The sequence below is a fragment of the Lissotriton helveticus genome, chromosome 1_1 (genome assembly GCF_964261635.1).
Source record: "Lissotriton helveticus chromosome 1_1, aLisHel1.1, whole genome shotgun sequence".
In the NCBI taxonomy this organism is placed as follows: domain Eukaryota; kingdom Metazoa; phylum Chordata; class Amphibia; order Caudata; family Salamandridae; genus Lissotriton; species Lissotriton helveticus.
Window position 1 is genome coordinate 12724868 of NC_136057.1, and position 27559 is coordinate 12752426.

The 27559-nt window shown below is 45.0% G+C and overlaps 1 protein-coding gene across 1 annotated transcript in view; it reads right to left on the reverse strand.

Moving 5' to 3' along the window:
• Positions 1 to 27559, reverse strand: part of LOC144766834 (lectin-like) — a 140793-nt gene that overhangs the window by 62464 nt on the left and 50770 nt on the right. The window contains exon 3 of the mRNA XM_078650558.1: positions 14084 to 14259. Within this exon, the coding sequence (XP_078506684.1) occupies positions 14084 to 14259 (176 nt within the window). The remainder of the gene's footprint in view (positions 1 to 14083; positions 14260 to 27559) is intronic.

Sequence of the window (27559 nt, forward strand, 5' to 3'; positions counted from 1 at the left end):
CGCGACTCCGATGGTGAGGCCTCACCTTCAGGCTCAGGATCCGAAACATCAAGAGTAACAATCTTCGAACGTACCTTCCTCGGTGATCTCGACCTCGATCCCGACTCCTTACCGGAACGATGTCGGGACTCATGTCTCCTCTTCTTATGTTTCTTCTTCTTCGAAACATGATCCAAAGTTGACTTCGAAGACGACCTCCCTCGAGATCCAGACCTCGACTTCGATCTCGACCTCGACCTCGCCCTTCGAGAACGAGACCTCGACGATTTCTCCTTTCTAGCTTTCAGCTTAGCCACCAGGAGCTTCGCCTCTCTCTCCCTCAGGGCCTTCGGGTTCATCTTCTTACACGAAGAACAATCCTCTACATCATGGTCAGAACTCAAGCACCAGATGCAGTCGCTGTGTGGGTCGGTAATAGACATCATTTTACCGCACTCTCTGCAGGGCTTGAAGCCGGTCTTCTTTGAAGTCATCGTCGAAGAGACAGGATACAGAGAAGCAGAAATTGGCAACAAACAGACAACAAAGTATCAGTTGGCTACTGAGATTCCCGATAACCGTTAGCGTCGATGACGCAGAAAAAAGGGAACTGATGTCATCACGCCGGCGTGAGCCTGTTATAGGCGTCGGTGACGTCAGCGGAGTCGTGTGCGAGGCCGTGTCTCTGTGACGTCCAAGTCCACGTCGGCGCGAGGCTACGAAAGAATTTCCGAATGTTGCTGACGCAAGGGGATATTCACAAGGTGAGGAATCCACACGGCAGATGTATCTATCAGAAAAGGTTATGTAGTTAACATCCAAGCTACATGAACACCCCAGAACAAACAACACATTTCACATTCCGAATATGCACGTGAGATACTTAAACAAATAATTATAACACATCTGTTTTGGTAGAACTATATTTTTTCAAAGTTTTGCTTCTTTCTACTTGCAGCAGATTTATAGAGGTAACTTATCACCCAGAAAGATTTAGGGGCATATTCTCAAGGAGTTATCGGCACGTTAGCGCAGAAAAAATTGCAATAAAGTTATCGCCCCATTCACAAGCTGGTGCTAACAGCCAATATCACCAGTTTTCCTGCGGTAGCATCCTCAAAACCATCACAACGGATGACCCCGGCAACTATCGCGAAAAATGATGCAGAGTAGGCGTTCCCGAGCTGCGACACCATAATTCCACAACATTCTCAATGACCAGCCAGATCGGCGATAAGATCACAAAACAGGCGAAAATGCGCATTAGCAGCAAGAAACTAACACCTGCACTGACCTGGTGTAAAGTCCGACGTCAACCGGCAGAAGCCAAATGGAAATCATACATTCATAGCATATAATCCAAATAAAACGTCCTGCATGCAAGACGGAAATACAGATAAGAAGGTGTGTCATGCACCCATCAAAGTACAGAGAGAGTGAAAGAGAGAGAGAGGGGGAGAGAGAAAGAGAGGGAGATAGATAGAAAGAGTGAGAGAGAGAGAGAGAAGGAGAGAGAAAGAGAGGAAGAGAGGGAGAGAAAGAGAGAGACAGAGAGAAAGAGAGAGAGAAAGGGTGGGAGAGAGAAAGAGAGGGAGAGAGAGAGAAAGAAAGGGAGACAGAGAGAGGGAGAGGGAGAGTGAGAGAGAGAGAAAGAGAGGAAGAGAGAGAGTGAGGGAGAGAGAGGGAGAGAGAGAGAGAGAGAGAAAGAGTGCCGACACTGCGGACTCAGGCCTCACTGCTCACCTGCTGCCACCAGTGTGCCTCCAAACATGTGCCGGTATACACTGCAGTCCACCAGGTCCCTCGTCTGAAACAGAGTCCAGAGTCATAAATGGCAGAGTCCATACAGTTGCACACACCATCATCGCTTGCTAGCCCCTGTGCACACAGGCTCCTGCATTCAGGCCCTTTTTGCACGGGAACACTTACTCTGCATATCATTATCAATTCTGGAGGGAGAGAGGGGTGGGATTCATCATTTATTTGGACGACATCCTCATAATTGCACAGAGAGTGAGTACAGTTCTTCGACATCTATCATGGACGACTCAACTCCTACAGGATTTGGGATTCGTCATCAACTCAGTCAAATCTATTCTAACTCCAGCGCAATTGATGGAGTTTTTTGGGGTTCCAAGTGGACTCAATAAAGGCACAGTATTACTTCCATTGAAAAAAAGAATTGCGATCAAGAAGTAAATATATCTAATGTATCCTTCAGGACATTAGCCAGGTTAGTAGGCCATCTAGCCTCATTGATTCAAGCTATATTCCTGGGTCCCCTTGATTACAGGGCACCCCAGAGGATTAAGATCATGCATTTATGCAAGGGCTTCAGCTACACAGAACAGATTTTTTTAAACGCGGAAGCCAGGACAGGAATTTCTTGGTGGTTAGAACACATGGGCGCATGGAATGGCAAGGCCATTTTTGCATCAGTCCTGGAAGTAGTGATAGAATCGGATACCAGCAGATGTGGCTGGAGAGCCAGTTGCAGCTGTGTGGAGATGGGGCAGAAGGTCCACAGAGGAACTGAAACTCCATATAAATTGTCTGGAACTGTTACTGAGCTCATTTGCGTTCAGGACACTTTCACCACAGAAGGCGAGTTATTGTATTCTACTGCTAGTGGACAACGCACCGGCAGTGAGATACATCAATCGTCTGGGTGGCACAAGATCGAGTCTATTAGAGGAAATACTCAAGGACTTCTGTCACTACTGCCATCTAAACCAATGTGGTGGCAGATTGGAACTCACGATTCCTGCGAGATTCCAGCGACTGGAAACTACACCCCAAAATATTCCCAAAATAGAACAACAGATGGGGCCCTTATTTGATAGATGTGTTTGCCTTCATACTGAATATACAACTGCCTCAGTTTTACAGTTGGCGGCCAGATCCTCTGGCGATCAAGTCAGACGCATTTCTTCAATCATGGACATGGGTATGCTGTATGCATTTCCTTCATTCGTCATGATCGAGAGAGGATTGGCGCAGATCCGCAGGCAGAAGGCGGAGGTGATGTTGATATCCCCTTGTTGGAGAGCACAATCATGGTTTTCCACAGCACTGGCCTTGTCGTGTGCTTCTCCTCTACGTCTGAGGTAGTTCCCAGAGATTTTGATGGACCCTCTGGGTCAATCTCATCAGCTAGTGGTTCAGGAACAGTTGCCCCTCATGGCATGGAAACTTCAGGAGACGTTGGCAAGTGCCGGAATTTTTGGCGGACGCAATGTTTTTCCTGTCTCAATCTTGGGTTTCCGCTACTCATAAGCAATACGAGTCAGTTTGGTGTAAGTAGGTTGTGTAGTGTCGTGCATGCAATAATGAAAGACACTACTTTATGTTCAAGGAGCTTTATTAACACACTCCTTCCTCGTCCCTGTCCCATCTCTAACTGACTCTTTCCTGCTCGTGCCCCTCCTCTTCCTCCACCCCATGACTCCACCCACGCCCAGCTACTAGAATGCTCAAAGACATAACATCTCCCCCGTTGTTAACAAAAGAATGAACTAACTTTATTCAAGTTCTTCAATCAGTCTTTTACGTCTGTGAATGTTCCTTCTCGGTCGCAGACTCATACCGCCAGCATCCAATTCAGCCTCAGTCTGCTGATCAAGTCTTTGGATTGTGCCCACTTGACTGGGTCCTTGTGTGTCTGGTATGTCTCCATCTTGTTCAAGAGCCTCCTTCAGGCCCGGCGTGCATTTTTGAAAGTGACACATTTCTGGTAATATTTCTCTTGTCTGATGCCGCAGTGACCATGGTTCCCTTTTGTTGGGTGATAACCAACGGTTCGTCTTTGAACCGGCAATCTGTCTTGCAGGATTGTTCTTGTTTGACCACCACACAGTCCCCCGTCTGCAAGGAAGGAGACTTGGCTCGCTGTCGATGGTCCGCATATGATTTCATCTTGTTCTTATTGGTGCGATCAGCAAGAGCCACCTCTTGGTGGACATGTGTCGGAGACACTGGTCGCAGAGCACCTTCCCACGTCGGGATTCTGGTTCTGATGGGTCGCCCCAGCATGAGACTGGCCGGGCACTTTCCTGTGGTGGCATGTGGGGTAGTCCGGTAGGCTTGCAAGACTTCGTTGAGGGCAACTTGCAAGTCCTTCTTTTCAAGCATGGCTTGTTTGAATGTGTTCTTCAGAGTTGCCATGAACCTCTCAATAGTGCCATTAGCCTGTGGCCACAGAGGCGTGATCTTTCGATTTCTAAAGTTAAAGTGTCGTGCAAATTCACTAAACTCCTGGCCATTAAAAGGAGGACCATTGTCTGTTTTGAGTTCCTTTGGGACACCCCAGGTGGTAAACACCTCATCAAGAACTGCGATGGTGCAGGAGGCATTAGTGGAGGGCACGAATTGGGCTGTCGGAAACCTTGAGTACTCATCCATGATAGCCACCACATACTTGCCCGATTGAAGAGGTCCGTAAAAGTCCATGGCTAGTTCTTGCCAGATTCCATTTGGTAGCTTAGTCATTTGAAGCGGGGCCGGGGCTTTTCCATGGCTGACTATTTGACACTGGGGGCAGTCTTTGAGGGTGGCCTCCACCATGGTATCAAGCAGCGGGAACCAGACTCGCTCACGGAGATTTCTTTTGGTTGCAACCACTCCCCGGTGACCTTCATGAGCCAGGTTAATGACTCCTTGTCGTAACTGCCTCGGGATGACACTCCGATGGTCTCTCAGGAGGAGCCCCACCGAGGTGGCAGATAGCTCTTCACGGATGTGTCTGAACGCCTGCATTTCTTGGCGGACCTGAGGATCGGTCTGCTCCTCCTCACTGTCGTGTCTCCATCGATGGGTACGCAGTCGGCACATGACTTTCTGAAGAACGCCATCTTGGGCAGTGGCTTCCTGGATTGCCTTTAAGGGAATGGCCAGGGGGTCGGGCTGATCCTACTACAAAATGGATGTATTCTTCAGCAATTGACGGAGGCGAGGCCTGGGATTCCTGAGGGAGTCGGGACATGTAGTCCGCCGGATTCTCCCTTTCCCCGGTTTGTGTATGATTGTGTATGTGTATTCCTGTAGGCGCAGGCCCCAACGTTCTATCCTAGGTGGCATTTTGGCATTAGGGTTGCCAAATATGGTGACCAACGCCTGATGATCTGTTATCATGGTGAAATGTTTGCCATAGATGAAGACGTGAAAGTGCTCACAAGCCCAGACAACTGCGAGACTCTCCTTCTCTGGTTGAGAGTAGGCCTTTTCTGTTTCAGTCAAACTGCAACTGGCGTAGGCCACGATGTGCCGTTGATCATTGTCTTTGTCATACTGGGCCAAGATGGCACCCAGACCTACTGGACTGGCATCCAATGTTATTTCAGTCTTTCTCTTGGGGCTAAAGTATGCCAGATTGTCTGCAGCCTCAACAGCCTGTTTGATTTCCCGGAAGGCCCTCTCACATTGGGAACTCCACACAAAAGTTTGTCCTTGCTTGGTGAGAGCTCTCAGGGGATGACTGATGGCGACATAGTCTTTGATATATCTGGCACAATAGCTCGCCATGCCCAGAAAGGAACGAATGTCACTGTCTTCTTGGGGACTCTTGGTGGCGTTGAGTGCAGTCACTTTCTCCGGGTCAGGCCTCATGCCGGCTCCCGAAAACACATGGCCAAAGAACTTGAGAGTGGAACTCACACTTATCTTTATTGAGAGTCAAGTTGGCCTCCAGAAGAGCATGGCATACTCAATCCAATGCCTTATCATGCTCCTGCATGTTTGACCCATATATTAGGATGTCATCACTGTAATTCAGCGATTTGGGTATGTGTCTGATGGTCTGCCGAATCATTTCCTGAAAGATTTCAGCTGCTGATGAAATGCCGAAACTTAGTCTCTTGTATCTAAACAAACCAAAATGTGTAGCGAAAGTCGTTATATATCTTGATTTCTCATGGAGTTCCAGCTGGTGATAGCCCTTGTTCAGATCAAGTTTGGAAAATACTCGGGCTCCATTGTTGTATTGTATTGTATTGTAGCATACTTGTATAGCGCAACCTGTCACCACCAAGGGCATCCTGGCGCTTTGACCCATAATCCAGCGGAAACAGTAACTCAACCCATCCTGGGAAAGAGATGGGTTTTCAGAGCCTTTCTGAAGGCCAGAAGATCTTCAAGGCTTCTCAAGGATATTGGCAGAGAGTTCCAAAGTTTGGCCGCCGCTACTCTGAACGAGCGGCCACCCATTTTCACTCTCTGGAAGCGCGGAACTATCAGTAGTCTGGACGTCGAGGAGCGTAAGGCTCGAGGTGGACAATACCAGGCGAACATTCGTCGCAGAGGAATAGGGCCCAGGCCATGAATAGCCCTGAACACCATACAAGCTGCTTTATAACGAACCCGCAGATGGACCGGCAGCCAATGGAGTTCTTGCAGCGCTGTCGTAGAAGAACTATGATAAGGGCGAGAAAGGGCAAGTTTAGCAGCGATGTTCTGCACCCTTTGCAGCTTGCTCAGAAGTGTTACCGGGGCCTCCAGAAGCAGTGCGTTGCAATAGTCAAGTCGACTTAGGATGGTACAACGCACTACTTCTGGCCTGGCCTGCTCCGGGAGAAGGGGTAAGACCTTACGCAGCATACGGATAAGCATCATACATGTGGAAGTGGTCTTGTTTACATGTAGATCTAGCTGCAGGTTGGGCCCAAAAATAACGCCCAAGTTGCGCGCAGATTGTGCGGTTATCATGTCACTCAGGTGGGGTCCTGGGTAACGCTCTCTCTCTATGGCAGTATTGGGAAGTCTCATGTCTACACATAGGCGCACTTTGTCTGGAGTGCCTTTCTTTGGGACTATGACAACAGGAGACACCCATGGCGTAGGACCATCTGTCTTTTCGATAATGTCAGTTTGTAACAGCTCCTGATGTTCCTCCTCCACCGCTTGCTGAAGATGAAAAGGCACTCGCCGAGGGTGTTGAGCCACAGGGCGCACTTGATCATTGATGTGGAGGCGGATCTGGCATTTGTTTATTTTGCCTAGCCCAGTAAATGATTTGGGGAACTTGCGGATTAAGTCTGGATCATCACTGACTCTGTAAAGAATCTCCACCAGGCGCAGACGTTCCGCCATCGGCAGGCTGAGGAGGCACTCCGCCTCAGGACCTTCAATGTCATGGATATATGCTGTCACCGATTTGTCTTCGTGTGTGAGAATTATTTCGAATTTGCCCAAGCATGGAAGTGGTTTCTTCGCCATCCAGGTGAAAACTCTTACGTGTGCTGGGCTCAGGTGAGGTGGTGATTTCATCTTGTTATATTCTGTCACGGGCATGTAGTTCAGGGATGCCCCACTGTCAAGCATGAACTGTGTCGCATGAGTCCCCACTTTTATGTCCAATGGAGGATACCTTTTTAGTTGATCAGGGTCTGATACCATGCAGACATATTCATCAGTATAATTAGACTCTGCCGACGTCGATCTGGACTCCCTCGACGGTGATCGTTTCGCTGACCTTCTGGTCCACTGAGATTCACGAGAGTCTCGGCTGGAGCGGGACGATCCAGAGGATGACATCGCCCGGTCTTTTACCGCTTAGGCGTGGTGTCTTCTGGGGTCAGACTGCCGCCTGTTCATTTCACCTCTCCTTTCTTTGTTATATGTTCCACACATTGCTTCAAAGTGGTTCTTGCGCCCACACTTGTGACACTGTTGACCCATCGCTGGACAGACGTCTGAATGCGGATAATCGTATCCACATCGATAGCACTTTCTAGACCTGTCCAATTTCTTTGCAAGTTCAGCCTTCTTGGCTCTCCGGCTAGACTCATAACGTCTGCGTCCTTTGTGTTGATGACGAGAGGCCGGTCTGGACCTTCTCTGCTGTTCACCTGACCTCCTGTGAGTCTTGGTGCTGTGCATCTAGAAGGCTTGTTCTTTTCTCTCGCTTCTTCCTGTCTCCATGCACTTGGCGTGTTCCTCCGCCTGATCATGTACCCTTGTCATTTCTTCTTTATCATCAAGGTTATGGCTTTTTCTTAGCAACCTCCTCCGTAGTGTTTCGGAGTGACAGCCTTCAATCACTCGCAGTCGGATAGCATCTTCCGTTGAAAACGCATCAAAATTGCAGTACTGAGACAGTCGTCGTAACCTGGAGATGAAGGTGCTCATCATTTCTTCTTTGTCTTGACGAGCTTGATGAAAAACATATCTCTCATAGTCCACGTTCCTCTTGTGTATGAATTTCTTATTCAGCGCTTCTTTTGCTTTGGCATAAGTCCCTTTGTCATCTTTTGGCAGCTCTTTAATCACTTTGCTGACTTCTTTGCCAACTAAATTACGCAGTGTAATGAGTTTCTCTCTATCTACAGTGACCTTTGAACCTTCAAGATAGTCGTCGAAATCTTCTAGTCACTCCAGCCATCGAGGGCCCATGCTTCCGCCAGCCACCAACATTAGTGGTTCAGGGTGATGCAAGTGTGATATTCGAGGTTCAGTCGAGGTAGCCACGGCAGCATGGCCATTCTCTTGCGGTGGATTCGACATCCTTGAGCGTGATTGGCTACGTCACCTTTTATTTTACTGGTGCCAGTCGTTTTGTCGAAACCCATTTTGAGTTTGCCAAAACTTGTTTTCTTTCACCAATGTTTATTTTATTTCATTTGCCAATGCTTGCTTTTGCATTTACCAGTGCTTGTTTCGCAGTTACCAAAGCTTATTTTGCATTTGCCAGTGCTTGTCTTGCATTTACCATTGCTTGTTTCGCATTCACCAATGCTTGTTTGCATTTGCCAGTGCTTGTTTTGCATTTAGCAGTGCTTGTTTCACATTCACCAATGCTTACTTGCTGGAGCCGTGAGCCGCCTGACTTCAAAATGGCCGCTTCCCATTTGCACATAGGGATTGTCCTGCGGACTGCCTGACTTCAAGATGGCCGCCGCTAGTGAAAACTCGGCTCCCGCGAGATTTCAACTTCATTCATTCTCCTCACTCCGATCCAGTTACTGAGACTCACCGGATCGCCGATCTTGTCAGCAGCACTGTAGCAGCCGCGCTCCACTTGCTTTCTCTGGAACTTCTTCACGAAGGGGTCACGGTAGGCTCGCGATTCTGTCGCTTCGCTTGCTGTCACTTCCGATGCCTTGCCAAGTTGCACGCATCTGGGGTGAGCTCCCGTTTTGGCGTGAAGTGACTTCTCAGCAGCAAACTTATTTCAGCACTCACTCGGCAGCGCTCCACACGATCGACGGATCATGGAGCTGTCACAGCTGTCGCTTGCCTGGGTCCTCAGGCGGCGATCTTCTCTGGGGGCACACGTGTCGCGACAGCGACTACTTCTCGGTGCTGCCCAGGGACAGGGCACTCGTTTCCTCAATGTGGGGATGGCAGGTTACTTCATCCCACCCTCGTCGCCAGCTGAAGTGTTGTGCATGCAATAATGACAGACCCTACTTGATGTTCAAGGAGCTTTATTAACACACTCCTTCCTCGTCCCTGTCCCTACTCTAACTGACTCTTTCCGGCTCGTTCCCCGCCTCTTCCTCCACCCCATGACTCCACCCACGCCCAGCTACTAGAATGCTCAAAGACATAACATCTTGGTTGGTCTGCTGAACATCAGGGGGATCCTGTGAGATCCGGAATCCAATTGATAGTTAATTTTTTTTATCAGAAATGTCGAATAAAGGTTTGGCCCATTGCACAGTTAATAATTCCTGATCCGCTATTTCAGCAGGGTATCCTCATGTGGATGGAAAACCGGTGGGAGAACATCCATTGGTATGTAAAGTGGCGAGAGTCATCAGGTTGGTGAACTCTCCAAAACCACAATATTCACAATTGTGGGATGTTGCTATAGTTGTACGTTTTCTTAGGAATTGGCTGGTCTGTCGCGTAAACAGCTATCTGCAAAACTGACTCTGTTGTTATGTTTGATATCCTGTACACGAGTGTCTGATGTACGAGCACTGGATTTAGCAGGTAGAGATTTCAGTCCTACGGGAGTGCCATTTACTATCTCAAAAAGAACTACATCAAATTCTAAATGTGTTTCTTATCCTGCGTTTCCTCATCATGGTAAATTGTGTGCTGTACAATGTTTAAAATGTTATGAAGATTGTACTCGAGAGTTTAGAAATGACGTTGCAGGACAGTTGTTGATTTCCTTATAGAGACCTTTTCGCCCAGTCTCTGCTGCAACCTTAGCCGGGTGGGTCAATAGGTTTTTTAGGTCTGGCAGGTATTGACACTTTGGCTTTTGGAGCCCATTCGGTGAAAGGAGCTATGGCTTCTAAAGCTTTTGCTACAGGTTCTCAATTAGAGGACATTATGACTGCGTAAGATTGGTCTCCTGATTCTACTTTTAAGACATGTTATCATAAGACGTTTGTTGATGTGGCATCTACAGTGGGGGTGTAACCTTTGAACTAGCAAAAGCCGAAAGCTCTGTAGACTGCCATAGAATAAAAAGAATTCTAGCTGACGATTCAAGAATTTTCAATTCTATTAAGGACACGGAGGCGAGGATTATTCCACCCTAAAAACGTTGTTAGACATTATGTAATTTGAATGGTTCATATTGACAACTGTGATTTTATTTAAGGTTATATATAGTGATGTTGGGAGTTTCTTCCCACCCGTAACCATGTTGAAAATACTGTCAGTGAGTGGTAAGTTATGGCTTATCTTCTCTTTTCAGGAGAGCAGAGTAAACCAGCTTGAGGAGTCAAGATGGAATCCTTATTGGGTCAAGAGGAGATGTTCCTTCGGTTAACGTTCTGGTTCAGGTTGATGATGAATTCAGCGAGGTTCAAGGTTCAATGGTCAATTTTAAGGACTGTGTTTGAAGGTTTTCGCAAAGAAAGAAGAAGCAGTATGGTGTTCGAGACATGCAAACCTATACATATTATGTGATTGGTGCATACTATAGAGGGGCAGTCCTTCCCGGTCATGCTGTTCAAAGTTTATTGACTGCTGTGATTATGTCACTAAAGAAGGAGAAGAATAATCCTCGCCTCCGTGTCCTCAATAGAATTGAACATTCTTGATGAATAAGCAAGAAAAATGTTATTTCTTCAATATCCAGACATACAGCATGGCAGACAAAACAAAAGGGCTAGGATGGAAACACTAAATACAAAATATACACAAAGAAACCCGCATTGTAAAGAAGAATGCAAAACCCTACCAGAAACGTGATCCTGGCAATTTTCACTCCTGGGAGTAGTGTGACTCACTGGTTAGAGGCGGCAGACCCAGGAGCAGAAGTCGTCCCGGGACCAGGGTTCAATTCCCGATGCGGCAGGGTCGTGGACTTGGGTCAGCGGACTCGATAATTCTCGCTTCGGTGCTTACTCTAATCAGGGGTTCCACTCGGCAACTCTGGGCATTAGCTTGCCTAATCTCCACAATGGCCCCATCAATTCCGGGGATGCCTAGCTCCACCTTGGGGACTTCCAGCAGGGACCATCCCACAGGGAAAGCCAGGACAGGTTCCCCAGAGTTATACAGCGCCAGGAAACCTACAGACGGGTAGCAGTGCGCTTTACAAGCTCAAATACATTTACATTTACATATTCATGCATACAACTGAATCAAGTTCATGGCTTCTCTCCATCCCCGTCTGTGTGATGTGGGTTCATTAACTGGTTTCATGTTGCCAGAGGAAGTAGGCGGCATCGTTACATGTTAGCCAAGCTGCAGGGTTCTCACACTTTCTGGTGAACAAACATCTCTATTTTACACGGCGTCCCAGAGTATGCTTTTATGTACGCAGCTCTTTTTAAGCCAGTGCTCTGCAGGTACAGCGACAATCAATAAGAAATAAGTAAAAAAACAAAGGGGCATATTAACAACATGTAGCTATAACTAATGCTAAACGTGCTTAGCGTGTTTTTTCTAAAGCCGGCTATTGCTGGATTTTATCACCATGATAGAACTTTATTAACAACGCTTTGTGCAATGGCAATATAAAATCCAGCGATAGCGGCCAAAAACCCCTTCAACGTGAGAAATGAGGAGATAAATGATCAGCGATAATGGCAGAGCTCGCTGATACTGAAGTGTGGATTTAACTTCACAATGCACCTCTCATAGTACATAATGCTAAGTCTGCTTTTTTGCAGGCGTTAAAATCAGGCGATAATGGGGGCTCAGCGCGAGTGCAGACATCAGTTTGCGGGTCCCCTGCCGGCTTGTTAATTTGGTGAAGCCGTATCAGCGCAAATTTCAATGCTGTTTTCCTCAGGAACGCCTACTGTGCATCTAATTAGCGATCCAAGGCGAGGCGTTAGGAAACCTGCTGCTAACACGCGTTAATGCTTGTTAGCGGCGCATTGTAAATATCAGAAAAATTATGATCGTCAGATCGGCGATATGTCCGTTGTTAATATGTCCCAAAAAGCCTGGACTCATTAAGATTCTCCGGGTGCTGTGGACATTTATCAAGAACAAGCATTGGCAAGGTCAGCAAGTCATGCTAGCGCCTGTTGAAATATTAAGCATGGCGCCCATGTTGCTGCTAATGTTGAAAGTTGAGTGTGCACCCAGGGGGCAGGATGGCAAAGAGGAGCAAGCTGCAATGATGAAAATAAAAAGAAAAGAACGGAAGGTGCAAGGCTGCTGAAATGAAAGCATGACGTGCCTGTTAGAAAAAGAAAATGAATACATAAAAATTGAAAGAAGCAAGTTGTACGGAAAAAAAGAATGCAACAGCAATAAGGCGCAAGCTGCTGTGCTGGCTACAAAAAAATAAACATTTGCAATGCAATGGGACTCGTATTTACGTGAGACCTATCGCATTGCATCACGGACAACGGTGGTGGGGGTGAGCACAGACAACGGGAGCGTGGGCGGGGGAGAAGGGGGCGAGAAGGCAGTACAAAGTAGCGCTCACAGTCTAATTCACAGTCTTACTGTGTAACACTCGAAGTAAAGGGGCCAGTAAATATGGGAGAGCACAAATGACGACATGGCCAAAATAAGGAGGGACGAACAAGCCTCATAATCAATCGAATTGCAGTATTTACGAAAGACAATGACATGAGCCAATTAAAAACATGGTCGGAGAGTGGGCGGAGCTTCCACTCCATACTGGATTACTGCATGCCTGGCAAAGTGAGCAGCGCATGCGCGCTGTTGCTATAGGGTCGACTACAAATGAAATATTGAAAGCATATTTTTATTATATTCTAAAAATATTTTTTACCTAGTAACTGCATATACTACTATTACAATCTGTGGTAAAACTTGCTATAATATATGAATTAAGCATTATTATGTTGAGTATTGTTCCACCCTGTATTTCTGCTAGCACATGGGGGGCCCCATGGATTGGAAAACTTGGGAAGGTGACGACTGTGGCCCTGAAAGGTCAGTCCTTAAACTTTACAGGTAATCTGCATACTCCACTACTTGTTGTATGTGGTATCCTGTTCCTTCCCTGCTTATGTCATGAGAAAGATCCCACTGTTTCCCTTTCATTCCATGTGCTGGGGAACCCTTCCTGCCAAAGCTCCAAGAGAATGCATAGATTTGAAAGAAGAGGGGGCTAGGGAGAGAGCTGCAGCTGGAGGAAGCATGCTGAGGTGAGAGATCCATCTTCAAACAAAGAAGTTTCCTTTGAACTTCATCTGTGTTTGGTGCAACTTTACATTCTACATTCACTATTGACATCAGATCTTCCTGAGAGAAATGGATTAGTTGGTTACCTGGGGATGGTGTCACTCCCTCATTTGTTTCTAAATCTACAAGCCATGTTTGGTACATCACAAAATATTGTTATCACTTTCTCTACTTCCCACTTCATCCTCCAATTGTCTTCCTTTTTCCTCTATTTCCCCTTGAAATAGGCAAACTCGATTAAGATTCCACACTTTTCCATCGCCTACACGAACAGCATTTGTAAACACGTCTACAACTTTCACGACCTGAAACTGCCTCTACGTCATTACTAACCAATGGCATACATCTATTCTCCCGATTTATTTTTCAAACTCTCCTACTTACCTCTTCTAAAATGTTGGCATGTGTGCAATCCATTAAGTATAAAGAAAACTATTGAGCTGTTCATTATAATGGGAACCCATTAAGGCAGGTACCCTGCAGAAGGCTGGCACCGCAGAGACTAGGCATGCACCGAAACATTGCCCCATACCTCAGCATCTCCCCAGGCCTTCCTCTTAGTCATATATCGATAACAGGAATCGTTGTACCAGTGCCAGTCGGTCTTGCCCTTCCAGCGATTACCTCCATCAACGTGATGGCTCTTGTGGGCGACAGGGCTCTTGTGGGTGGTCTTGGTCACGGTCCCAGGGGTCACGTCAGAGTCCGCTAGGGAGACAAGCAATGCAAGCAGATATACAGCAGATTCTCATTATATGTACATCTTGTGGTCACCGTATATGATGGAAATAAAACAATTCAATGGACTTTGACACTTTGATAATATAAACCACAAAAATAAGTATTATCAATGTTGCTAAGAGAAGCAGCGTTTAATATGTTTTATTGTCGTGGGGCATCAGTTCAGATTTTATTTAAAAAATAACAAGTCTACTCCTTTCAGATGCATAATGGCTTTCTATGAATAATACAAGCAGTACAAAAATACTGTAGAAAGCCTCATCTTCTGTGCTACAGTTCTGCACTTGTATTAAACCACTCCTGTCCACTACTAGGTAGAAGAGAGTCGTTTTACTATGTCTACACTGATGTTTACTTAGTAGAAACTGGTCTGGGTCTATATAGCAGAAGATAGACTTTGAAGACGCATATTACTTTGCAGTAAAAGCAAGATTGTTTGGGGAAATATTTCCATAGCATTGTTGCATTTAGAGCTTCTATATTGCTGAGCCCACAGAGCTAAAGGATTATACGCAGGCTTCCGGGAACTCTTGTTCAGCCTTCTTAATGCTCTTTACAAGCCCCTTGAGGGCTCCTATCCAGCCTGCAGTGCTGAAAGCTTCAGTCTGCCTGCTGCACTGAGGACTCCTGTCCATTTACTACAGATGGGGTCTCTTGCCTACTCTGCAGTGCTGAGGGTTCTTGCCAACCTGGGAGTGCTGTGTGCTCTTGTCAACCCTACAATGCTGAGGACTCATCCCTATCCTGGAGAGGAGATGGCTCTTAACTACCCTGCAGTGCTGAGGGCTCTTGTCTCCTCTGCAGCTGTAAGGGCTGTTATCTACTCTGGAATTCCATGGGCTGTTATCTACTCAGCAGTGCTGAGGGCTCCTGCCTACCCTGCAAAGCCAATGGCTCTTTTCTAGCCGGGTCTGGTAGCTCAGTGGACTAAAGCAGCCACTGCAGGGGCCTGTATTCAACCTCATGGTCACAGGTTCAACTCAGCCTTTCATCCTTCTGAGGTCGATAAAATTAGTACCATTGAGTTGGTTAACAATAAATCAATCAATCAATCAATCAATCAGAGTACTTGTAAAGCATGCTACTTACCTGTGAGGGTCCCAAGGCGCTGAGGGGAGAGGGGGTACTGTTACTGCTCGAAGAGGCAGGTCTTGAGGAGACTTCTGAAGGCGAGTAGGTCTTGGGTCTGCCGTAGGTGGGTAGGGAGGGTGTTCCAAGTCTTGGCGGCAAGGTAGGAGAAGGATCTGCTGCCGGAGGTTGTACGTTGGATGCGGGGGACAGCGGCGAGGGCAAGGCTGGCGGAACAGAGCTGACGGGTGGGGGTGAGGAAGCTGAGTCAGCTGTTGAGGTAGGCTGGTCCGGTGTTGTGGTGGGCTTTGTGCGCATGGGTGAGTAGCTTGAAGTTGATGCTCTTTTTGATGAGGAGCCAGTGTTGGTCTTTCAGGTGAGGGGTGATGTGGCTGTGTCGAGGGACGTTGAAGATCAGTCGGGCGGAGGCGTTTTGAATGCTTTTCAGTCGTTGTAGGTGCTTGGCCGGGATGCCTGCGTAGAGTGCGTTGCCGTAGTCCAGTCTGCTGCTGACGAGGGCCTGGGTCACCGTACTTCTTATTTTGATAGGGATCCACTTGTAGATCCTGCGAAGCATGTGGAGGGTGTTGTAGCAGGAGGAGGAGTCGGCATTGACCTGCTTCGACATGGAGAGGGAGGAGTTGAGGATGATTCCCAGGTTGTGTGCATGGTTGGTGGGTGTCGGTGCTGTTCCCAGCCTGATCGGCCACCAGGAGTCGTCCCAGGCTGAGGGGGTGGTTCCGAGGATGAGGACCTCCGTCTTGTCTGAGTTCAGGTTCAGTCAGCTGTTCCTCATGCATTCGGCGATGGCCTTCATTCCCTTGTGGAGGATGGTTTGGGATGTGTGCGGGACTTTGATGAGGGAGATGATCAGATGGGTGTCGTCGGCGTAGGAGATGATGTTGAGGTCATGCTGGCAGGGAACGTGTGCGAGGGGGGCCATGTAGACGTTGAACAGCATCGGGCTGAGGAACGATCCCTGGGGTACACCGCAGATGATGTTGGTGGTTTCGGAGCGGAATGGGGGAAGGCAGACACTCTGGGTTCTGCCAGAGAGGAAGGATGTGGTCCAGTCCAAGGGCTTCTCTTTGATTCTGACTTCATGGAGGGGTGCCTTTAGTGTGTGCGGTGGCAGACCGTGTCGAAGGCGGCTGACAGGTCCAGGAAGATGAGGGCTGATGTTTCGCTGTTGTCAAGCTGGATCGTGATGTCGTCTGTGGCGACGATGATGGCTGTCTCGGTGCTGTGGTTTCTTCGGAATCCGGAATGGGGTGGGTCTAGAATGTTGTTGTCCTCGAGGTAGCGGGTCAGTTGTGTGTTGATTTTTCTCGATGACCTTCACCGGGAACGGGAGCAGGGAGATGGGCCAGAAATTCTTGAGGTCCGCCTTGGGTTTGAGACGTGTTGAAGGCTGTGCTGTGGTCTAATAGGATGAGGGCTGCTGTGTGGCCTTGGTCGAGTAGCATGCAGATGTGGTGATGACCAGTAGTTTTTAAGGTCTGTCGGGTCTGCCGAGGGTTTCTTGAGAAAGTGCTTGACCTTGTAGTGTAGTTCCTATTATCCCAATAGGCTCTGCGCATTGGAATAATACCTTCAATAGTATAGGCCTAGACCTGACGTTAACTAGGTCTTCTATTGTCGATATTAGACTTAAAGTTTTGGGTTTGCCAGCTAGCTCAGAGTTCACTAGAAACTTTCTCGAATAGGCAAGGAGGAGTTGAACCTCCCTGGATAGACAAGAAGGGATTTAGTTTCTGACAACCATAGAACATGACAACTTTGCTCTCCCCTAATCAAGAGTGTATCTCTAGAGTCGTGTGAAAACAAAAGACAACTTATTTTACTCAGTCAGTACGTGCATTCTTAGTCTCACCAGATTGTAGAGAAAAGGAAGAGACGGGCGTGTTCAATAAAAGATGTTATTTATTGTCAGTCTCTTTTCTCATACAAGAGAAATGGATCGATATTATTGCAATACTTATGGTTAAGTAAAGGGCATACAATAAAAGCAGAAGTATAAAATAATACTGTAAAAACATTTATATGGTTTCTAAGCCATAAGGTGGTTTAAAATGGATAAAATAGATACATACACATATACATTTGACTAATCGTACTCAACTGGTGTTTCTAACTACGCCTACCCCGGTGTACCTGACCTAAGCCTAATACGTGGGCGGGAATAGAAAGTAGCAGTTTAAGTTAAGTTTGTTTTGCCAAGTGACTGACTCAAGAATTCTCTGCAAGGGGTTATTCAGTTCCGTACCTGGAATTTAGGATGAATGAGGGATGGTATCTCTCGTCTCTGGTCTCGATATTCCAAGCTGCCTGCAAGGGCTGCTCGGAAGCGCCGGAGCTGGATTTCTCGGCAGGAGAAAGCAGCGTCTCGTTCTCAGCGCGTCAGGAAGGCGGGGCTGCGCCAGCGGGGTCTGCTCTGCTCTGGGCTTCGGCAAGTCTGGCTGCTCCGATCTCGTCACCACCGCGTGTGTTTGCTTAAGGCAATACCGGTAATATTTATACCTGTAAGGTGCCGAGATTGACGTAAGGATGGACATAGATACGTCAATAAGGATGTCATACGACTTGGTCGTTAGCACATTCTTTTGCTGAAGTTCTCGATGAAATCAAAACAATGGCCGCAGGGTTTTTCCCAGGTTGTCATAGGTTTGATTTGTTTTGAGAACTCCGTATGCCTTATCAGGGGCTGGAGGAATATCGCTTGTCTAATTAGATGGCAAGCGTTATGACCTAATCAGATAACACGTTCCTGTGCCGTAGTGTGGCTTAATCAGATAACGGTTTCTGCATCATGGGATGGCTGCTAGTTAACTTGTTAACCAGAACAGGGTCAGGAATAGGGGGATCGATACAGAACCTATAGGAATACATCACACCCACTCCACGCTAACTATGGCCATGTTTATGAATCTAGGCATAGTAAAACATACTGTAGAGTATCGTGTATACCTTACCACCCCAAAATACATATAATGCATTTCGAATAATGTAATATACGGAAAAAATATTCACATGTACTATATGCACTCAAGCTGTAGAATAATGCTAAAGTAATCACGCATATGTATACATTATTTCTAAATGGTATATGAGAATTTACACATGAAATGGCTCTTAATACAGAAGAAAAAGGTTCGAGACCATTTCATCACAGAATAAAAATAATTATGAACATACCAGCGGGCAGCTAATGTCTATAAAGTTTCTAAAAATAGAAAATGTTAGTTCTCTAAGAATAGTTTTTACTTTAAGCAGAAGATAAGTGTCCTGAAAAATCGTAAAAATATTTTGGGGCTGCTGAAAAAATCGCTGTCCATGAACTGGAGGGAAAATTGTTCATGTAATTTTATCATTTAAAGTTGAAGGCCAAATTCAGGGTGTTTGGAACGCCGTGTGCTAGCTTGCTCAAAAGTCTCTATTTCTGCTCTGGTGAGAACATCATATCATTTAGACTGTCGAAAAAGCTGTCAACAGCTTCCTGGGAGAGTTCCACTAACTCGGAAAAAGGTGTAACCATGCATTCGTGCGCATGATTGTCTCCATTGACGTTTTGATTAGTATTGCTGACAGAAGGTCGTACCTGATCGATGCTGCTTTCATCTTGAACTCCACTACCCCTTAATCGTAGTGGTGAATGCCGTCATCAGGATTGGCAGCCGTTGAGGGCAGCACAAAGCATGAGCCGTTATTGGACTCAACAATGTTTCTGCATCCATTGGCGCATCTGATTGTAGCGTCAGACAGGTGTCCAACACGCATTCTTCTCCGCACAGCAAGCACCTTAATACAGGTAAAACACATCGATGCCACATTGGTCGAAATGAAAGAAACCAAGTCATGTTCAGGTCTCTAAGCCGGGATAGTCCCAGGATTTTTGATATCCGGTCCCGGTATCCAATGGCTCGGATTGTTTCTTCCCTTGTCGCAGGTGTTTTGTCTGTGACATGGTCTGCCATAACGAAATATTAGGACCAAGAATAGGATTCCTGAAATTAGTCCCAAAATGAGGGGAAGTCCGCCAAAAATCGAATGGACGAAGTCTGGAAAAATACCCAGTATGGCTTTGAATGGTGTTAATGCCATTGAAAATACTGTCTTAAATACCTTTGAGACCCCAGTGGTATCAGAAATATTTAAGATTTCATTCAGGATTTCCGCGAAATGTATGGGGGAATTAGTTGATAACAATGAGTGAATCTCTGCAGTCGTCCTTGCGACTAGGAGATCATACGTTTCTTTTGATGACGTGAGTCTGGTCGGCGTCTGAAGAAGCACTGTTTTCATTCTGCTTAAAGTATCTATTCGAATAGAAGTAATTTTTAAGTTAGGCCATGCCCTTGCCTCCCTGTCTGGAAAGGAGCTGGGGAACAATGAGTGTCCACAGCACATGACCTTCGCAGTCGTAGTTACGAGATAAGGAGTCCCGGGCATAAGACTACAACATCTGCGATCCACAATTAGAATGTAACTCCCGTTATAGAGTCTTTTAAGGAATGGTTCTATCTCCATTGCAGGTGTGCCTAGCTGGTGACATGAAAGGTTATTTGAGTTCCCTTCACAGGCTCCATGCAAACTAATTGCATTACACAGAAGTGTACCGCTTAGTGACATCGCACAATTATTGCCACTAAGAAACACTTTCTGTCCTTTATTACTGACACATGCATGTGAATAGGGCAAGTTCCATGTTGTCTTAATGTACCCTTTTCCCAATTTTTCGTACATGCCAGCCTGTATATATTTTTGGCAGTATTGAAACCTGAAGGTTGATATTGGAATATTAATTATCCCATGTATTATCCATTCACTGACAGGTCGTTCTGACATTGTCACTGGTAATCTCTCGAGTTTCTCAATGCTCAGGATTGTATAATCAGCACCCTTTTGTGCCATACTGATTTGTTTATCAGTAAGGTTAAAGATATTGAATAGTGACGTTGTGTTGATTAAACGCCAAGGCACATAGCCTGAACGCAGATTTTGTAACATCCAGCCAAGCTGTACAATAGAACGCAATTGAGACTGACCGTGTTGTAACAACAGTAAGTCTTGCGATATTATGTCGATTGCTGAAGACACAATGCTGTCCAAAGAAAAAAATCTGGAGGACAGAGTCATTAACCCATTGTCCACTACAGAAAGTGATTTTTCCAAATTAATACGGTCAATTTCCCGTATACTTTCTGCTGTCTCAATTTGAGTTACCTTCCAGGCCTCGTTGTAAGCTGCATATACAGAGGCTGCTATGAAGCGTTTTTGACGCTGTTTGCGCGGTCCCATAATGAAATCACGCAAGTCAGCACCATCAGTAAGTAAAGTTAGGTGTTGCTTAATTTCTGTCAGTGTGGAAGTTTGTAGCCATTGAAGGCATAATTTGCCCACACTGTAGGTGGTTATTATCCCTGGGTGTTGTCTTTGGGAATATCTAGGATCTGGCCTGGTCAATTTGAACCCCTGTTTTTTGTTCAGGAATCTGTCTTGACAGTTATTAGTATCTGTGGGCCAGATCAACCACTGTTTCCAATCAGGATGTGTTCTGTTTTGGTTTAATATATAGTTTACGTCTATCTCTTCATCTGTAGAGCTATTGCTGTCCATTGTTGGCTTTGGAATAGACGGTTTATTTAAGTCTTTGATTTTGGCTAAGCCAAGACAGGTGGTTTGTTGAACAGTGTCATTTAAAAATATAATTTGTTCTGGGATCATGCAGGCTCTAAACAATGATTCTATACCTTGTACTTGCCATTCTTTTGTACCCCAAACACTTTTAACTTCAACATTTTTGTCCCAATAATCAAAACCAAAAGTATTAATTTGTTCAAAAAATGAGTCTGAAAATATCAATTTCGTGTTTGTTAGCATGGTCTTTGTCCCTGTCTTATTTGACAATTTGTAATAAAATGTTTCAGCATTACTTGTGTTGAACCCTGAAAAGTATGAATATTTGTCATAAAAGGTTCTTGAGCTTCCTTTTGGAGGGGTTGCACAATGTTCCCATTGATTATAATTTAAAACATTTCTAGGTTGTGCCGATTTATGTAGAAAATGGTTACCATAGTGGTTGTAACAGTACATACTATCATAATTAGTCGAACCCTGCAAATAATCATGTTTGGTAAATTTAGCAGACATCACTAAGTAAGACATCATATTATTTATACTTTCAAAGTCCCAATCATCAGCAAATGAGCTTGTTTTTACAAAGTCACTCAATGAGATCTTGATTTGGTGTGGATATTTCAGGATTTCGACCGGACCATAAATTTCGTAGTCAGTATTGTCCCATGCTACCCCACCTGGTATAGGATTGGCTGTGAAGTTGACTGAAGAAAGTTCTCTTTTCTCGACGTGTGAAGATGTGTGTGGCTTGAGGATCAAGTTGATTTTCTGACTTGCTGTGTCCATTGTAGCATATTTTCCCTCAATGAAGCGTCCCAAAGTTAGTACCATGATGAGCCAAAGTATGAGGATAAATGCACCAAAGCCCACCCAAAATTCAATCCATGGAGAAATCAGATATGTTTCTTTCAGCTGTTTCAAAAGTTCTTTAGCTTTGTCTTTAAAGGTTTTTGTTGATGGCTGTGTTTTTGATTCACTTAGGTCTTCAGAGGAATCATCGAAGTTTATGAAGTAGCCGGATGCAGTTCTGTCAATTGTTCCAATTGCTTCAGGATTACTGTTTCTTGCATATTCGTTTGTTACTTCATTGTAGGTTGGTGTGTCTCTACTAAATGTTTTTATTTGGGTTTTCAGAGGTTTAAGTTCCAATGCATTATTGCATAGTCCTTGTTGTTCTTCTGTAGGCGTTTCGAAAGTGATTAGCCTCTTAGTTTGGACCTCTGTATTGGTAGCAAATCTTGGTGTTCTACTACTTATTGGGAGTCCACTTGGCCTACTGTTTGTTATCGGCCACATGATTGTGGTTTTACCAGGTCGATGGATACAACTCGGTTCTCCTTTTTACTAGCAAGCGGCGGTAGTACAACTGATCTTGTCCCGTTAATAGACAAGACAGGAACTGCTTTTTTGTAAGAAGGCCCAAATTCCTTCTTTACCGCGATCTTTTCTCTGACTAGATCCCCGACTTTTGGAATCCAGACAGGTCTTGCTGGGACAGGTGGTGGTTCTTCAGTGGTTGTTGGCTGCTGTTTCAACTTTATGTTGCTCAGGTCTTTTCTTGTTTTGTTTAAGTCCTGCAAAATAGCCAAACGATCTTTGATATCAAAGCTTTTTTCCTTTACCACTGAAGTCTGACTGTCAAGATCTAAGACTAACATCCTAGTTCCAAACAATAATTCGTACGGACTGAATCCCTTCAGAGAATTTCTTGGCAGGTTATTTAGACTACGTTGGACACTTATTAGATGTTTGACCCACCCAGCTCCCGAACCTAATATCCTTTCCGTTATAGATAGCTTTATGCCTTGGTTTTTTCTTTACACCATCCTGTATCCCTCAGGAAGGAAGTGAGAAGATTCCCGCTGTGCTATGCTCATTTAGCCATGTTTCCCCACAGGCTTGAGGGCTAAAGTGAAAACATTGGTCAAACGTAGCATGCTCCTAGCTTATATGCCATTTAGACTCGCAAATCTTTGTATAACAGTCCAGACGTCAGCCGAGTGCTGGGGATCTACATTATAAGTGGAAACTAGCCTGTGTATGTTAATCGGACGCTCTGCTTTTTACTGCTGATCCTTTCTGGAGTAAAACGCCACGGTAGTATACCGTTTCTCTCGCCACTGCGATCTCTGTTGCAGTCCGGGCATTTTTTTACAAAAATGTGATGCTGCAGGCTCATGCCTGGCCACCAGTACACTGATTGTAATTCTTCCAGAGAATCTTTTAGTTTGAGGTGTCTGAGACCCTCGCCCATATGTGCGTCTGCAATTAACAAAGTTCTCCTGTCCATGTTTGGAATTACTCTATCCCCCACTCCAGGGATTCGAGCAAAAGGGACGGAGTTTGCATCGATTATGTATGTATAATTGAGTGGATAGTTGATCGGTAGCGCTGAGCAGTCGCCTTTTGATGACGTTTTTACCGCCAGCATAGTTTCTCCGTCAATGTATTTCATTGTATGCTTTTTCCTAGCTACGGAAGCCGATTTAGTTGCTACCGCTGTGGCTGTCTTAGTCAATGAATTCCCTGCAACGTGAACGCCATCACGCTGATGACTCAGTGTATGTATCACGTGAGTCTTTGGTAGTTCTTTCTGTAAAAGAACTACTTGTTCCCAGAGCATTTTATGCTTGATTGTGCCTCCTTTTGCATCCTTAAAACCATTCTGAAGCCAGATCTGCAAGTATTCGTTGTAAGACTGAACGCAATAATACGAATCGCACACTATGAGTGTGGGGAATTCTCGATCGGTATTTTCAAGCGCCATCTTGAATGCTATCAGTTCAGCTCGCTGAGCTGTACAGTCTCCCAGAGATTGTGTTTTGGTGATAGCTGGTTTAAATTTTCCTTCGTGCCAGCGACCTTTAACAATCGCGCACGCAGCACTGTAAGCTTGTTTACCCCCCACTGCGGGTTGTGCTGATCCGTCTGTATATATTATACAGCCGTAATGATCTAGAGGCAGAATTTCGGTCGGCGGAGGACATTCGAATTCGTATTGGAGAAATTCTTGTGTTTTTAAATTGGGATCAAATTCGTATACCACGTCTGTTGCAGCAAGAGAATTAACCCACTGTATCCACCTTGGATGTAGTGCTTTAGCATTCGGAATGCTTGCCTTTGTTACCGCCTCCAAGGCTGGTATCGGTGTCACGATTATTATTCGTTTACCTTGTGCCAGGGCTCGTTCTTTTGCTATAGCTGTCTGTGTTGCAGTAAGAATTTTTTCCGTTGGGCTAAATTTCATTTCAGCTTTAGTGTATAAGTGTGATTTGAATGCAATTGGTACCTTTTCTCCCTCGTTAGAGGTCAGGTATGTGAATCCGCATCTTCCTGGGATGACTCGAATCACAAGATTGCGTGTGTTATCACGTGTTTCTAATTTTGTTTTAATTAACATGTCTGTTTGTAAGGATCTCAAAATTTCTGTGTGTGTTTGAGTCCAATTGGTTCTGTTAAAATCTGGTTTTATTAGATCATAAAGGGGTTTGACCCTTTCTGCGTAATTTGCAATGTATGTTCTTCCGAAATTTAGGAAGCCTAGAATTGACTGTAGGTTTTTTAGTGTTCTAGGTGCTTGGAGTACGGCACATTTCTCTAGGAAATTGTCAGCCAGGCTTTTGCCTTCACTTGATAATTCATATCCTAAGAACGGGACTGTTAGATGGGCAATTCTAGATTTTTTAAAGTTGAATTTGTAACCCTCTGCTGTGAACCCAAATATTATGGTGTTCACTCTCTTCAAGTGAGTATCCAAGTCATCATCTGTTAGGTATATGTCGTCGACATAAGATAATGCTTCGTCATCATATGTTTGTAGTAACTCTGTTACTCTCGCTGAGAATAATCCTGGGCTGTTCTTAAACCCTTGGGGTAACCGACAGAATTGTTTTTGAGCGCCATTTATTGAGAACGCAGACAAATATCTGCTCTCTGGTGCTATATTTTGACAAAAGAATCCATTAGAGATGTCTAATGTTGTTTTGTATTTTTTGCGCACTATGTTATTCATTAGCGCTGCACTATGCGAGTTTTGCACTGCAAAAGTTTTGCAACATGAGTTAAGGTGTCTGTAATCCAAAACTAGACGATATGAATTGACTGGTTTGGAAACAGGAAACAAAGGGTTGTTCATTTGTGAGGTGCAAGTTTCAATCACCCCCTGGTATTCTAGTTGATCTAGGATTTCTTTTACCTGTTTTTTAGCTTCTTGCTTAATTGGGTACTGTCTTTGTGCAGTAGGTTGTGATTTTAACTGGATTTTGTGAGGAGGAGAGTCCTCATCCCATCCTACGTGATTTTTATATAAAGCAGGAGCTTGAGCTACTGCCCACTTTCTAGCAAGTGTGTATTTTTTATGAATTGGGATATGATTTGAGAAGGCAGGCATAATTATTTCTTCGCCATGAGGGCAGTCCCTGACAAACTCTGGTGGCCAGTCTTTTTCAGCTAGAAGGATGTCATAGCCCTTGGAGAGATTATCCCAAAATAGTCCCCTTATTTTTCTAGTCTTATCCCCTTCTATACGTAAAGTTATTTCATATATTTTGTGAGGTTTGCTAACTCTGGTGTCTGCAGTTTCCACTTGAAGATATTCATTCGTGTCCACTGTCTCCAGATGATTCATAAGGACTTTGCGAGCTATGCTCACTTCTGCTGCGCTGTCTAGCATTGTCTGAGCCCATTCTCCGTTTTTCAGTTGTGTCCTCAGTATTCTCGGCATTGTTAACTACTTTAATACTGGCTACCTTCTTTTTTGGAAATTGTAATTTCTTTTTTAGATGAGCAGGTTCCTTGTCTTTGGACTTGACGTGCCCTTCCCTGGGTTCCGATCGTCCTCTTCTTTCCGATTTCTGCGAGGAAGTCTGAAAAGATTGAGAGGGACGTGTATCAAAATCTTGATATCTATCCGGTTTCATTATATTATCCCTATTTCTAAGGTTGTATTTTTTCACAGAGGGCTCACTTTGGGGAGACCTAGGTCCTTGGTCCGGAGATTTTTCTCTCCGCCGAGGAGACCTTCCTCTGGACTGGAATTTCTTTTCTTTTGGATAGGATTGTTTGTTTCCATCCCAGTTCTTCTTTTGACTGTTTAGATTATTTCTATTAAATATTTTTTCAGGACTTTCAATCAGTTGGGGTTTTACTGGTATTCCACCTAAACTATCTCTACCTAGTTCCTCATAGGATTTTTCTATAATTCTGGCAATTTCAGCTGGTTGGTCTGCTATATCTGTTTCTTTTAACCTTTGGCGGATCGCCACGTTTGCTGCTTCTCCCTTTATATTGGCTAGTAATATAGCCGAGACCTGCTTGAAGTCTTTCAGTAATTTCATACCAAGAGTTAAAGCGGGTTCTGGACCGTATTCGTCTTGAATTTGTTTTAGCACATCTGGTATTACCGAGATGGATGGTACACCATGCGTTTTTGTGTAAATGGAAGCAAAGACTGTACCCCAAGTGTCACAGTCCTCCACGTGTGGTGCGATTCCCATTGGAAGACAGATAGTCAGAATCCTGTGTTTATCCACAGGAGTGGTGTCTGGAAACACCGCCTCTATTTGGGTGATTTTGTTGTGCTAACCAGAATGGTATTTGTTCCCTTTTAGCTGGTACTTTACCTAGGCAGGACTGTATGTTCTGTGGTGTAATTTTATTTGTGTTCCCCTGATGAGGGGTCAGCTGTGGAATTTTAATTGCTGGTTGGATTGTTGAAGTCCGCATTACATATTGGACTAATTGTCTATGTACTTTTATTAATTGTTTTAGTTGTATTAGAAGATCTGCTGCAGACATTCTTTCGATGTCTGGATGTGGTGTGTATCCGGCTAGGACCGGCCTCGTTGCTCCTGGTCTTCCTAATGGACCGAGCCTGGTGATGTGATTGTTGTGTTTTAGGGCGCCATTAAACAAGAGCAGGTGCTCTTGAAATTTAAGAGGTACTTCCACCTCCTCGAAAGGAGTGTATTCTTCAGGAGGTTCCTCTGTTTTGTAATGGTGGAAGTACTTTGTTACAGCGTTTGCTGCTGGAAAGTTTATCCATGAATAGAATACCTCTGTCTGCCGATATTCGTGTGCCTCTATTACGAATATGACTGTGCCACCTCTAGGTGTCAGTCCATTTTCTATAAGTTTTAAAGTTATAGATTTTCTTATGTTGACCGGGATGTGTATTAAATCCGGGTCTGCTTCTTGCATAGTAGTATCAGCTGCTACGAGTTCAGCTGCTACTCTCGCTATCTCTCTTTCTTCTTCAGTGTCTGACATTCTACTGTCAGGAAGGTTATTTTGTTTGTTTGCAGATCAGGTTTCTTTGGAAACAAAGATTAGATGCACAATATTTTGGAACAGTGTATCCTTCAACGTTGACTAAACCAAGAACCATACATAGGAGTTTCCTCCTGCAAGGTTTGGCGGATATGACCTTTCACCCACTCCAGACGTCTTTGGAGTATTATGGGAAAAAAAGAGGTCTGAGTGAAAAAGCACGACTGAGTTACTCTAATGTCTTGCGTTAGTTTTATCGCCTTTCCAAACGTTTGGGCGCCATGTAGTGTAGTTC